The sequence below is a fragment of the Chionomys nivalis genome, chromosome 18 (assembly GCF_950005125.1).
Source record: "Chionomys nivalis chromosome 18, mChiNiv1.1, whole genome shotgun sequence".
Taxonomy (NCBI): Eukaryota; Metazoa; Chordata; class Mammalia; order Rodentia; family Cricetidae; genus Chionomys; species Chionomys nivalis.
Window position 1 is genome coordinate 34,919,254 of NC_080103.1, and position 15,443 is coordinate 34,934,696.

The 15,443-nt window shown below is 41.6% G+C and overlaps 1 protein-coding gene across 4 annotated transcripts in view; it reads right to left on the bottom strand.

Annotated features, from left to right (window-relative positions):
• The window catches only part of LOC130889545 (bifunctional heparan sulfate N-deacetylase/N-sulfotransferase 3), a 126,465-nt gene that overhangs the window by 47,719 nt on the left and 63,303 nt on the right, over nt 1–15,443 (bottom strand). For all 4 annotated transcript variants that reach the window (XR_009058601.1, XM_057793354.1, XM_057793355.1 and 1 more), the window contains exons 5-6: nt 13,746–13,931; nt 9,988–10,116 (exon numbers count right to left, since the gene is read on the bottom strand). Coding sequence is in view for 3 of the 4 variants with exons in the window: in XM_057793354.1 (XP_057649337.1) it covers nt 9,988–10,116; nt 13,746–13,931 (315 nt within the window). In the remaining variant the exon portion in view is untranslated. The remainder of the gene's footprint in view (nt 1–9,987; nt 10,117–13,745; nt 13,932–15,443) is intronic.

Below are 15,443 nucleotides of genomic sequence, written 5' to 3' on the forward strand. Positions count from 1 at the left end.
CTTTTTGTGAGGCCAATAAAGCTTACTGCGTTTAATTGAGAATGTCTTTATTTGTTTTTGATAGTTTGAAATATCCTTCATTTTTGAAGGGCAGCTTTGCTGGAGGTGGTATTCTTGCTTGCCAGCTTTTTTTCTTCACTAAGCACTTTGAATTGACACCCTCCCCCCAACACTTCTGCCCTTGAAGGTTTCTGTGGAGAAATATGCTGGCATCTTTTTAATGAAGGCTCTCTTTAGGAAGTCTCTCTTTCTTCTGCTACTTTCAAAATCCTTCTTCATTTCTGACATTTTGATCCTAACGTGTGCTGCTGAGAAACTCCAGTACTTTCTGGGGTTTGTAGTCATCTTGTGTCTTGGTGTCTATTCCCTTTTCTGAGTTGGGAAAATGTTAACCATTATTTCTTCAAATGAGTTTTCTCCACCCGCCCCCTTCCGCTATCCAGTAACTGTTTGATGTCTTGCCCTTAGGCTGTCTTTTCTTATTTACCAGTTTTTTTCTTTCTGACTGAGATCAGTACTCCGTTTTGATTATGGTAGCGCTTTTTGCAGTTTCAGTGATTTGAAGCAGGAGTGGTTTGTAAATGTTAAGTGGATAATTCCAGAACCAGACAATCCATAAGCTTAAAGCTGTAGTCTAAGTAGCACAATGGCCTCTCCTGCTCCACCCTGGCTGTGTGTCTTTGCCTGGGCACCCATCTATGTTATCTATCCGTCTGTTTCATAAGTAGCTGGCAATCCATCATAGTAGACACTGTATGTTAAGAGCTGTGTTCAGTAACCTTTATTTTACACAGTAATGAGCTCAAAGAAACAGGTAATGACGCCAATAATTTTGGTATGTTAATACGTGGCCACAGACTCTTCATTTAAGCGAAAAGAGAACGCTCTCAATTAGACAGGACAAATATCATCTATTAAAACTGGTGAAAAATACAAGCTTCAGTATTACATCCATGACATTGTGAGGAAGAAAAAAATAAATTTAGGTTGTTTTTTATGGACTTTAAACTTCATAATTTAGAAGTTCTGTGCAGGATAAATTATTAATAAAAAGGGAAAAGGTACTGGGTTTGTATATTATGAATAGGAAAAGCACAACATTTACAGGTAACATGAATCTTCAGTTTCAGGCTCGCAAAGGAGTTTTGGACTGTGTCTCCATGGGAAAGAGGTAATGGGATGCTCCAGTTTTAGACAGCACAAGCCTGTTATCTGGTCCTCCATCTGCTTGATCATGTAGGCTATTACACTCCTATAGTGAATTATTCAGTTTAGTTTTCGCATTCTGTAGCTCCAATATTTTATTTGATTCTTTTTTTATTTATTTTTTCTTTTTTAAAAACACTTTTCAACTTTTTGAAACTTTGATACTGTTGAAGGCCCTTTGCTCTTGAGTTTGGTCACTATCTCTAGGATACTTACTGTACATTTTCTGCAGGTAATTCTTCTATTGACATTTTTAGGGTATGTTTCTGGATATTTATTCCGATTTTTCAATTTGGTCCTGCTTTCTTGCTTCTTCAAGCACATTATTAATGTGTGTTAAGATTCATAATTTTTTTTTAATAAAAAGCTCTCTGTATTTTGGCTATCAGTGGGGCTAGATATCTGGAAGTCCTCTCAAACTGTGGTGTGGCCATTTCTCCCTTTTCTTCCTCTTCAGCTTGTTTTGGTTTATGTATGTGTGTGTGTGTGTGTGTGTGTGTGTGTGTGTGCATGTGTGTGGAGGGCAGAGGTTTATCACTGGTGTCCTCTCAATTACTCCCCACCTTGGCTGTTTAGAGACAGGCCTCTCACTGAAACTGGAGCTACTGACTGCTAGACAAGTAGCTCAGTGTCATAGTTATAATTTCCATTGCTGTGATGAAACACCGTGACCAAAAGTAAGCTGGGGAGAAAAGGGTTTATTCGGCTTACACTTCCTTATCACTGTTCATTACTGAAGGAAGTCAGGTCAGGAACTCAAACAGCACAGGAACCTGGAGGCAGGAGCTGACGCCGACACATGGAGGGATGCTGCTTACTGGCCTGCTCCTTGTGGCTTGGTTTGCCTGCTTTCTTATAGAACTCAGGACCACCAGCCCAGGGATGGTACCTTCCCTGAATGATCACTAATTAAGAAAATGCCCAATAGACTTGCCTACAGCTGGATCTTATGGAGGCATTGTCTCAATTGAGGATCCCTTCTCTCTGATGACTCTAGTGTGGGTCAGTTGACATAAAGCTAGCCAGCACAGTCAGTGAGATCCAGAGAACCTCCTGTTTCTATTCCTCAAGAGTTGCGGTCATGAGCACATCTCTGTAGTCACTGGGATATGAAGTCAAATCCTCATGCTTGCAAAGCAGACACTTTGCTGAGTGAGCCACCACCCAGGCCAGATTCCCCGCCCCCCTTTTTAAAACTGGATTTTAAGTAGCTTTCCAATTGCAAGAAGTTACTGATTTTTTTTTTTCAGGGTTTGTGACCCATTGCTCCCTTTAAAATCCTTCTGCCATACTGTATGACTGAGTCCATAGCGAACTGAGACTCAGTCCATAGCGGACTGAGGGCTACGAGGAAACTTTGTTGTTCTCACTAGGTTCAGGGTTTAGATATGTCAAGTCCAGCTAGTGTTCTAAAAGAGGCAATATAGAAAATGTCTTAGCCAACTCCAGAAAGCCAAACTGTTATGTACAAGCTACCTATTTTCCTGTTCACTCCTTGCTATATGGTTTTTTTTTCCCCAGTTAGATTTAGGGAAGACAGAAACCAGGGCAGCAGGTGGCTGGCCTCCCAAAGTCTGAATTTTGAATGCATATTCAGTCTTTTCTCCCTTCTCCAAGGAGAAGCTAGGAGCTAGGGGTTTTCTCCCACCTGTAGACAGAAGTAAGATGAAGGCCAAATGGGTTCTGTGGTGTCTCCTACTGACTTCATGTCACCTGGAGTCCAGCAATTTCTTCACTTGTTCCTGGATTTCTCACAAAGGGAACTGGTCTATAAAATGGGAGCTGATGTCCTCACAGGAGGCGGGAGGGTCCAGCAACTACTATTCTAGACCCTTTCCCACTCTGCAGCCTTAGGTTGCATCTCGTTAGATGGGTGTTGTCATGTTGCATTGCTGACTGGTCCTCTATTGCTGATGCTGTCTGATTAGTCTGTTAGTAAAACCTGCCAGCTTTACCCAGTATGAGGGGTCACTTTTCTTTCTGTACTTAACATGCAATCTCTGGGATAAAGCTCCGTGAGTATAAACACACCACGTCTCAACCACATTTCTTCTGATAGTTCTAGCAATTACTGATTCTTATCTAAATCCGTTGTCCTTTGTTCATGGTGGTAATTTTCATATTTTCAGTGTGTCTGTAATATTACTTATTGATGTTGGAATAAATCAATTTTGGTCATTAAGGGCCTCTTATAGCTGACTTTTGTCTTAATTAAAAAACCACTATTTTGTGAATGCTCACTGTATCTTCATCATCATTGCTGATGCAAGATATTCCAGACTGAATTTGTATTTCCAGGAATCAAACTTGGAGTAAGTCTTTACTCCAAAAAGTTTAGTTACTTTTGGGGAGAAATGACATTGATTTTAACATGTGGGTACTTGCCCTTGCCACTGGATGCCATTGATGTCATATGACTCTGGTTGCCTGGGTACCACTGATGTCAGCTGACTCTGGTACCGAAGTCTGGACCCTTTGTTCCTTACGTCAGATTTCAGTACCCCAAGTCTCCTTTCCCTCACTCTCCACGGTTCCCCAGGGCACTGCTTTAGTCACTCAGTTTCCCAGACAATACACGGAAACTGTTCTGTAATTCTAGTTAAAGAAGACAACACATAACTATTTTATAAATTAAAAATTTCCATTCAGATTCTTATCCTTTTATTTTACTGAATATATGCAGTCCACATGCTGTACTCCGAATCATTTAAACTATTTTTCTATAGTATATGAAAAGACTGTAACATTCTAAGCAGGTTACTTACTCATTGCTTCCCCCTCCCCACACTTTTTCAGTTATTATGCCAAAATCAAAGTTGAGTTCACTAAAACACTTCTCCCGTCTGTCTCCTTCACCTCAGCTCCTGCAGGTAACTTGGCAGTTCTTTTCTGATGTTCTCTTCCTGTATCTCCCTTCATATAACTTGATGAACATTTAGGGACTTTCTGTGTACCTTTTAAAGTATATTGTGGAAATCAGGCTGCACTCCCTCTCTCCTCTGTGTCTCTCTTTGTGTGTGCATGTGTGTGTAGAACTGAACACAATTTCTATTTTTAAGTTGCTCACTAGTTTCTGTAGCTGTAACAAAGATGATTTAACTAGTCTCTAACAGATGGATATTCAACTTGTTTCCACTACATAGCTTTGATAGTTACTGTATATTTCAGTTAGGAGTGAAAAGTAGACCCTGTAATATGTCTTTCTGTGAACTATGACCTCTAAAATCCAAACTGCTGCACCAGAGGTTTTGAGTACAGTGTTTTCTGTGTCTGTATTTTTCACCATGTCTCACAGCCACGGGGGCACATGTGGGCCAGCTTCCCAAGTCTTGTTAACAGATTGTTTGCCATTCCTTTTTTTTTTTTTAAAATCTGTAGACAAAAGAAATGGTGTTTCAAAATAACTTAATTTTATGTCTTATTATTTTGAGAAGAACTTAGCATCTTTTTGTAGATTTGAAGGTTTTCCCGAAGGTCTCCTTACATATTTTGTTGGGAGAGAATACAGATTCAATTATGCACACCTTCCTGAGCTAATGCAAATTCTGTGGTTAGGATTTTAAGATAGATTTTAACTTAAAACAGAACATTCGCTGGCAGGAGAAGATAACGAATTGCTATCCACTGAGAAAATACCATGTGCCAGAAGTTTTTAGGCCATTTGTGAATATAAGACAGAAGGAAGCACTACCTTTTAAATCAAGGAGCAACAAACTATGATAAAATAAGGAAAATTAGTTACAGCATCATGGCAAAGTTGTGTTTAAGCTACCATTTCATAAGATAACAGAGGAGAAATCTATACAAAAGTGCAGTGTGAGGGAACTCCATAGAAAGGTGATTCATGAGTTGGGATTCAGGAAAGCATCCAGACTTGAAGCTATCATTAGTTCATGACGTCACAAAATAGCACCCGTGTTCAGAGTGTTAAAGGATATGTACAAGAGATTAGCTTCTAAAAAGAGTCTAGAAAAGTGGGAAGACACCCAACGTGACATTGGGGAGACACCCAACGTGACTTTGGGGAGACACCCAGTGTGACTTTGGGGAGACACCCAATGCGATTTTTCTCCCCAAGTGAAAGATGTTTCTGTTTATGCTGAAAGTTATGGGACACTTTCAAGGATTAACTAAGACATAAAAACATTCATTTCTTGATCAATTGAACTTCTACTTGTTTTGAAGGTAAGATTCCCAGAAAGGGAGCTGTGGGCTTTTGGTATTATAGATCATGCCTACCAATCAGCTGCTGATTTATCTAGAAATTCCTGCTATGAATTCCAATAGCAACTTGTTTTGCAAAGCACAGTAGCCCATTTCACCATTCGCTGGCTCTTGGGTGATGCACAATAACATTTTTGTTCTCTCCAGCGTTCTTAATGTGCTCAGGTTAAGCCAAAGAACTCCACCTCCTGTTCCATGCTTCCTCTTGGAATGCATACCCCGTACTGCTGGAGCAAACACAAAGCAAAGTACAGGACCATGAAGACTCTACTGGGATACACCAAGACACATATCTGGCTGAGTTGGTGGATGACTGATTTGGATAAGTTACCTTAAATACTGTTTCATCTGGACTGGGAAGGAACAAGCATAGGACCAAACTAGTCCCTCTGAATGTGGTTGACAGTTGCATGGCTGGAGAAGACTGAGGGGCCACTGGCAGTGGCACTGGGATTTATCTCTACTGCATGTATTGTTTTTTTGGGATCCTATTCTTTTTAGATATATACCTTGCTCAGCCTAGATATAATAGGGAGGGCCTTGGACCTTTCACAAAACAATATGCCTTACCCTTTCTTAGGATTAGATGGGGGTGGAGTGGGAGGGTATGTGGAAGGAATGGGAGGAGGGGTAAGAGTGGGAATTTGGATTAGTATTTTTTTTTTAAATCTAATAAATTAAAAAATCCGCTTCACTGGGCATTTATGATAATTTCCTGCCATTTTCTTAGTCTTTCTTTCTTTCTTTCTTTCTTTTTCTTTTTTCTTTCTTTCTTTTTCTTTCTTTTCTCTCTCTCTCTCTCTCTCTCTCTCTCTCTCTCTCTCTCTCTCTCTCTCTCCCCTTGCTTTTTTGAGACAGGGTTTCTCTGTGTGGCTTCTGGAACTCACTCTATAGACTAGAATGGCCTTGAACTCACAGAGACCTGCCTGCCTCTGCCTCCTTAGTGCTGGGATTAAAGGTGTGTACCACCACTGCCCAGGCCTGGACTTTTTAAATAATACCTAACCCAGTGATTTCTGCTATTATTGTGTGTGGGAATAGGAAGAGTACATTACGCTTCCTTTGGTTTTCTTAATTTCACCATGGCAACTGATTATATAACAGCACAATCCGTCAGTAGTGAAAACATTAATGGCAGCAAACCCAGAAATTCTCTGGAGGACAGGGAATGTGTCAAATATGAAGTCTGGGCTTTAACAGTATGTGTGTCTTATCAATTTATAAGTAATGCCAATCAAACTTATTCAAAGAAGGTACAACATAGTTGTTTGCTCACAGTTCCTACAGAGCCCATGAGGGCTTCCACCCATCATCACTTGTAACAGACTTTCTCTAAAGCACTGAAAAAAACCAATGAAGTGATAGTTACCTTTTCCCAGATCATGACCTAAAAATTTTCAACCATTTATACACTTCCCCACTACCAGGTACCCGAGGCACATTACGAACTACTGTCCTTAATATAGGGTCATTTCAGCTGTACGTAGAAACAGCATACTACCTTGGCAGATACCCTGAACTGGCACCAGGAAGGATGAAATCCTCATCAGAGTACTAACAGAATGACCTTGAGCAGCTCAGGTCATCTTACTGGGATTCCACCTAGAATCAAGAAGCTGCCTGGCATCCGGGGTAGTTTCTGACAGCACACACAGAGCGTGTGCCTTTCTGTACCTGTATCCCGCAGGACCAGTGACTGCTATCTTTATGCCCCTTATCCATTCTTTGTCTCTTTGTCTCTTTGAACTTGATATACTCCCTCTTTCACTGTGTCCTCTCTCTATAGCACTCTCTCACTATGTTGCCAACACTTTTCTACCAAAATTCCCCTTCCCACCCACTACTCCTCCATCTCCATCAGAAAGGGGCAGGCCTCCCATGGGCCTGAACAAAGCGTGACACGTCAAGTTGAGACAGGGCTGAGCTCCTCCCCTTGTGTCAAGGCAGGGCAAGGAAATCCAGCATGGGAAACACGTTCTTTCTATAACAGAATCTATACAGAACCTGGATTTAAATCCCAGCCATCAAAACACCTGTGTTCATCTCCTGTCAGAGGTTCCTGGCCCGTGTTACTGGAAATTGTAAGACAGCCAAGGTTTTCTCTCCTCTGTCACGCCTGTTCATCATTGTTCTTTTCTAATTGTGTTATGGTCACTTGATTGACACTTCTTTTCAGCCACGAAGAATACATTGATAGTGGAGCCACAGAAGGCTGTTCACTTTAAGGAGTTTTGTGTTGCTGTTTTCTTTTCAAAGCTTAACTCTGAGGTACACTTAATTGTAGCCAGCTCTCACACAACACTCATGTTCTTGCACCTTCAAGTGTTAATGCAAGGAGAAAAACTTTAAAAGGTCTTTAACCACAGCCCTGACTGTATTTTCCCTTCCCATCAAATGTATCTGAATGTACTTAAGTTCCATGTTTCCAATACTCGTCTACCTTTTCTTAGGAAACAAGATCATTTAATATTTTCAGAAAATACCATCTTTAATTAAGGCCTATGTTAATGTGATTGTCTAGTGGCCATCTTTCAAGTCCACTATAATTAAAATCCTCATCTTTCTTACAGCAAACACACACTATAATCTGATAAGGACTTTTTCATTTCCATTCTGACCTAATAAAACATTTCACGCGCTAAATTCATACATGCCTCACTGAAGCTGGAGTTTTTGAAGGCTGAACATAGCTTTCTTCAACCATTTAAGTTGGGTCTGAGAATTCTTGGGAAGCAAGCCCTGTTCCTCACTTTGGCCATCCAGGCAACCATCACTAATGAGTACACAAGTCCTCACTGCCAGAGACTAGATGTCAACTTCACAGGCACCTGTCTCCACCAGGTAAAGAGAATTCCTACTCGAGATTGTGTCTTGTGTACCAAATGAGGTCATCTCAGATCACTGTCTATCTCATGGGACATGTCAAAAGATCCTAGTTAGTTTGAACCAATTCTTATTTACCAAAAATAATTATCTTTGGGAAGTTTTCCAATCTAAAAAGAAAAGAAAAGTTTGTATGTTTGTCTAAACTGGCACTAAGGTCAACATAATCTTTGCTGTTAGAATTTTTAGGTTGAAATGTATAGATTTTATTAATGAAAATATTACTTATCAGATAATAGGTAAAAATTGATATAAGTTCACTATATATGAGTGACTGATTTTAAAATTTCTTCTGGGTTGAGTGGAGATCATTTGGTTCACAAAGTTCAGACACAATAATACCAGGAGTTTTTCAAATATTACATCACCAATGGGTAGATAATCACACAGACTGGTTCCCAGTGAACTGCTCCACCAGAAGCTTATAGAATACAGCTTCAAGGGTCTGAAAACCATCGATGAAGTCATTTCACAGGTATTTAACCGAGTCTTTGGTTCAAACTACACACTGGCGAACTTCCTTTACCAACACCATACTGGTTAGATTGAGCAAAAGAGAGAAGGAATCCATACAGAGTAATTAAAAATAAAGGTAATCTAGAAGAAGGGGGTATTTTTGGAGCGTAAATCAGAAATGTTTACTTCGGGCGGGTTTAGAAGCATGAAAACCTTCCTAAAGGATGGAAGTCACAACGGCTCCTGGGTGTGAACTCACGCAGAGGTTACCAAAGACTGAGTTCCCTTTTCATCCGTCTCATTTTCTAGCCGCTGAAATATAGACTTGCTTTTGAATAGAGTAGATGAGGAAGAATACTTCCTGTCTGATTTATAGGGCCTGTAAGATTAAAGTCCAGCTAAGGCTCTTTCAAATATTATTATTTCTGTCTTATCCAATTTTTATCCTGGTAGGAAAAAAAATCGTTGTTTTTGGAGATAATTGCAATTTTCCATCTTGAATTTTCTATAGTCAGGGGCAAATCCATATATTTGAAAATAGATTTTTTTTTCTGTTCTCTTTCCTGGAAGAAAATCACTAAAAGCATTTCCCTTCCGCAGCTCGCTTTAGTGGTTTTCCTTTCAGCACACGATTTTAGGACACTGAAAATTAATTCACCAGCGGCTCGCTGCATCACTGATGCACTAGCATAAAGACATGAAGGAGAAAGGGCAGCCCGCCATTAGTCAGGGATGCTCCATGACACAGCAGGGCAGAACTGAGCATGGACGGAGAAGAAGAGAGGCAGTCGTTTAACCAACTCCTTGGTACTTACAAAATCTGTGCTTTCTTCTATCAGAGAGCAGAGATGAGAAGACAACATGGCACAGTGAGGAGAACGGGAGGGAGAGAGGGGGGGGGGAGGGGGGAGGGACAGGGAAAGAAGGAGTGAGAACAGCAAGAGAAGAGGGGATGGGCCAGAGCACAGAGAGAGCGGGGAGGGGGGAAAGGAGCAAAAGGAGCAAGAGGGAGATGAGGGAAAGGAGGAAGAGGGGGAAGGAGGAGAGGAGGGAAAGGATGAGGAGGAGCAAGGGGGATTTTCATTTCCATAGCAGCAGCAAGCTTCGTATTATTTGATGGGCTACTACTCACTTCCGTATTTCTTCCTCAATGTAATTTTTTTATGCACCTTGTCATTTTAAACATCGTTTGTTTGAAGAACGACTCCACGTACTTACTGGATTGAGAACAACAGTGAAAAAGAGCTCCCCTCCATGAATACTCTTGTCCAGTTCCTGGGGACCTCCTGGATATTCCTTGTAGAAAATCGTGTGTGTGAAGAGCCCACAGGTTTGCCTTGGAAGAACCTGAAGGAAAGATGACCACGTGAGGAGAAAGTTCTCGTTACCTTTATTGAATCTTAGCTTGTTTCTCCTCACTGAACACGATATGAAGGTGGTATTTATTGAACTCTGAGTAGGACCTGAACGAACCCTCCAATGTTGGAGGATGAAAAGATCATAGACCTTCATAACCACAAGGGAAGTTAAATAATTAAAACTGAAATAGACTTTGAACTATTTTAGCCATTTTTAACTTTAGTTCTCAAAATTAGCGCTGTTATTACTGAGCCTAATATATTTTAGAATCTTAAGAAATAAAATTAAGTAAGGTTTTAAAATCCTGGAATTGTGTATAATAACCCTCATTGGTAAAATGTGAATAAGTCCTTCCGCCACACATTTGGAAATGAAGTCAGTTATTAACAAGGTGCTTCTTAGAAAGAGGAATTTGGGGTAAGTGGAGACAACTTGAACATGGCCTTTTTCTTAAATTCTGTGAGTCTTAGGGCCTCAGTGGGCCACCATGGGAGGCTAGGCAGACACACAGAAGGAGCGAGATCAGGGTCCTGTTCCATTGTCTTGATTTGAGATGCAGCAATAGGGTGATGGACACATTTCCTGAAACAGCTCTTATGGTACAGAAGGAATGAGAAACTTTCCCAAGGTATTTTAACAGGAACTTTCCCCCAGAGAAGGGTGGTAGGTAACACTGTGAAGTTCAAACTTGAAAACTGTAATCTTTGTAATTGCTGGCAGTTCCTGAGAAATGATAAAACCTCAGCCAATGCATGTCATGACATTTTATTTGTATTTTAATAAATAAAGCTTGCCTAAAGATCATAATACAAAACTGAGCCACTAGGGCCAGGGAGGGTGGCACACACCTTTAATTCCAGGTTTTGGGAGACAGAGGCAGATGGAACTCTGTGAATTCAAGATCACTCTGGGCTACAAGAGACCAATCCAGGAACAGATTCAGGTGGTGGTGACTCAAACATTTACTCCCAGTGTCTGGGAGTCACACACCTTTAATCCTAGCACTAGGGAGGTAGAGGCAGGAGAATATGGCTGGGTGGAAAGAGGAATATACAGGGAAAGAGACAAACTCACTGGAGTGTGGAGTCTGAGATTTGTGGAGACAGGATCTTGCTGATTCAGTTTGAAGATTTGGTAGAGATAAAAGGTCTCTCTAGTGGTTGGCTGCTTTGCTTTTCTGATCTCCAGCTTCATCCCTCTATCTGTCTCTGGGTTCTTACTATTTGTGTTACAAACTTGTCTTAAGGCACCGGATATAATGCCTGTAAAGGCTTCACACAGGCAACTCCGTCAATAGTGGAGTAAGCAGTGAAGATTGCTGGCCATTGTGTGTATGGGGCGCAATGAGACGGGGAGAGGCCTTACCCCTGGGCCTCCCTTTGCGTGCAGTGTGTAGATGGAGTGCGAGTCTTGTTGCTCTATCCAGAGAGTTCCATTTAACAACCAGGGTTCAGAGCTCAGGACTTAGTTTTCTATTCATTCCTTATGTGTGAGAACAAAAAGTCCCCAATCAAGATGCTTTGTGTCCCCATAAAACACATGCATTCGGAGGAGAGAAGAAAAGTGTAAGTCTATTTGAGAACCACGGTGCTTCACAGTTACTACGTTAAAATGGAAGTTAGACGGGCTAGGAATGGGTGGAGTGTGGCTGGGAAGTTATTCACAGTGAGCAGAGTGCTCCTGCTGGGCAGTGGCAGACGGAAGTGCGGGTGTGGCGCCGAGCATTTTCCATTTGAAAAGGATGCATTAAAGAGTGTGGGAACAGCTGAGATTCACAAGGTTAGGCAGGTCGGCAGGAGTCAAAGGCTGGCACTGCCTACTGGCTAGCTCTCACTGAACAGTGGGCAGAAGGTGAAAATTGACCAACGGGGAGCTTGTACCACAGTCAGCATGAAAACCAAGCAGTGGGTCAAGATGGTGGCTGCCACAGAGCAAGTGAAAAGGTAAATCTAAAGGGATAACTGCGGGAATTAGAGAAGGGTTGGAAGTCCTAGTGGGAAGTCTGAAGTATCTAACTGAATTAGTGCTAGCAGGATCAATGATGGCTTGGAAGGAAAAAACACCTTTAAGTCTTTTGATTTTAATTCGTGGATGATTTCACTTCAGTTACAAATTATGGGCATGGTTTAAGATCTAGGGATCACACCTCATTCACTAGCTCTTTCCTTCCTGTCTCCATCAGGAGGGAGTCCGGCTCTCCAGTTCTCATCTTGTGTATCCATTGGGACGGCTCCTGGTGATAGCCCATCTTTCTTCCCGCACAACCTATCGCCTGCCAGCACTTTTCATCTGCAAACTCTCACGCAGGAGTCCACGAATTGAGGTCATGCATAAGCAGAACGACAGGGGCAATTGTGTCAAAGAAGGAAACCTGCCTGAGCTTTGGATATCTGCAGCATCCATGCATTTGCAACACAGGCAAAATGCAGTTTAGGAGGTACGGGAAATGAAGCCCTTTGGGAAGAAACAGGGCAGAACCGTGCTGAATGCAGTCTCCAGACACTGAAGTTCGCCACTGTAGGGATGCCTACGACCTCACAATGGCAAAAGAGCACCAAATGCTTTTAAGTTATGACCTTGGACAGGCTTTTAAAACTCTTTCTCATCAGAAAGCTGGCTGAATGAGGCATGATAAGTTCACTTTGAGCACCAAAGAAGGGCAAGCTGGGAGAAGAACATGGCCCTGATATCCTCATCTTGCATTCACAGCATTTTTTGCTGTTGTCATTGAGGGACACACTGAGATGGGGGTTGATCCAAGTTTAATGCCATCATCTGCTTGACTTCCTGTAGACATTAGAAAACTGAGTGGAAAGAGGTCAGCTGTATCTGCTGTAGATGGCAGAGATCTGTTCACTTGTATCAGTTTGACCCAGCACTTGGGGCTCATTAGCTTCCTGTCTGTTTCTTCACAGCGTGGGAGTCTAAATCAGAGGCCACGCCTACCTACCCTCACTAATACTTTCCTTAAGATCTCTGACTTGGGAAGAAACAGGGTTCAGTGACTCTGAAAGTGCTCACACTGTCTCAGAGAGCCACATATTCTGGTACCATAAATGGTTTTGCTAACTAGTGCAGGAGACAAAACAAGATGGAAACACTATGGAATGATGACTTAACTAATGTCACCTGCCATGTGTTCTCTGGAACCTGGCAAGTCACAACCTCACACATGGCTCCTTGCTGCACACGGCAGTGTTTTGGTGGACCTGGTATTGCAAAGAGGTACAATTTGAGCAGTTTATAAAATCTCAGGATGGTCACTACAGAGAGGTTCCATGACTTTTATCTACTACATGATTTTCTTAAGAAATGATAGTCTTGGATGGTTTATAACTTTGATATAATGTTTTCTTAGTATTTTTACACCAGTGATTGATTGCTTGCCAGCTGGAGTGGCAGGAAAGAAGCTTTTGATTTTATTTTTCAGAGAGTTATACCGAACAGGAAGACACAGCTGCCATTCGAACGCCTTCCTTAGGGATAACAACACTCTTCACATAGCACGGCCTCTCCTGAGCCACGCTCGTGACCCCCGGATCTCCTGCTTTCTCTGTCTGTGCCTTGTGCTGTCATCTGGAAGAACTAGCTAGACCCGACACATGCAGGAAGCTCACCATGATGTTTTTGTGGATGAAGCCCCTCCGATACCTAGCTGGTTTGAGATGAGGATATTCTTCAGTGCTGGTGATTTTAATATTCCAAACCTTCTTCCAGGCCTCATAAAGCTGAACGTGTACAGGGTAGACTCCGGAGTGGTGGGGGGATACCGCGTACCCCATGTCGGTGGGAATGCCATGCTCCTAAGACCAAGCAAACTGTCGTTAGAATGTGTAAAGAAGGCTGGTCCTTTTGCTCTTTCTCCTCTCTAGAGTCTCACTGCACAGCCCAACCCTGAGCTTACTGTGAACTCACAGTGATCCTCCTGTCTCAGCTTCCCAAGCGCTTGGATTACAGGCATGCCCTGCCATGCCCTGGCTTTGAAGATTTGTCTTGATTATAGTTTTATTTTAGGGTTTTGAAATGTACTATACATACACGCATTTAAATCCATCATTAGTTATCGTTTGGTGGAATTAAAAATGATATCTATTAAGACCATTAAAATTCTTGAAGTTGGCTAGCCATCGGACAACCTTCTTATTGTGTTGGCCAATTGGAGGTGGTAGGGTGGACGAAACATTGCACTCCACTTAACAAACTCTTGGCCACCTGTTCTTGCCACTGATCAAATTTGAAAACATGAAATAACAAGCACCTTATATAAACAATACTCATCTCACTCCACTGGACACAAAGAATGATGAACCTTCCACGTTTAATTGGTCCAGTCAAAGAATCTTATTGCGCCTGCTGTAGTTTGATACATTTCTATTGGGGTTTCAGAATGTGCAGCAGTACCACAACTAATTGATTGTAAACTGTAGAATTATTATTATTATTATTACTACTATTATTAGTCTCATCATTTAAGCAAACGGTACCCAAAGAGATCAAAAGTCTGGGAATTTACATGACTTTTATATTAAACTTTCATACATAAAAGGATACCAGCTAAAAACAAACACCTTCTGGACTACATATGCACAATGCATACTGGGGAAGTTGACTAATGATGGGTCAAGGTGTTCCTCATCTATTGGTCCTGCCCAGGTCCTGCCAAATCCCAGTGAAGGTTAGCTTATTTTGGGGAAGATCTGGGCTAACTCAGAAACACTGTAATTGTTCTCAGCTTCAGGTGGCCCATGAATCCTCATCTATCGCTCTTGACATAGAGATGGTTTCCCAGACACAAGGTGTGAAATCAGTCTTTTAGAACGCCCAAGGTTTTAATATTGACGGATATTTTTCCTGAATGATTTGTTTTGCTTTCTGTTTGTAGTTTTCAATTGCTTGACAACTTTCAAAGATTGCACCAAAATAATCTTTCTTTGAATTAGTCATGGTTTTCTTCACACCACAGAGCGATTTCACAGAGAGAATCATAGTATCAGCCTGTCAAACAGACTGCTTTGAAGAAGAGTGCTGCAAATGAATGTGGAAGGCAACGAGATACAGCCAGCTTTGTTTCTCAGCCCAGGGAGTATCAAAAAGGGGAGAGACACACATGTAGTATCTATCTACATATAAGACAGCTGGATGCTAGGCATTGCCACTTCTCACTAGGGACTCAATATGTCCTTAATTGGTGTGGGATTCCTCTCTGTATGTTGTAATTACCATTAATGAATAAAGAAAACTGTCTTGTGCCCATGATAGTGCAGAACTTAGGTAGGTGGGGAAAACTAAACTGAATGCTGGGAGAAAGAAGGGCA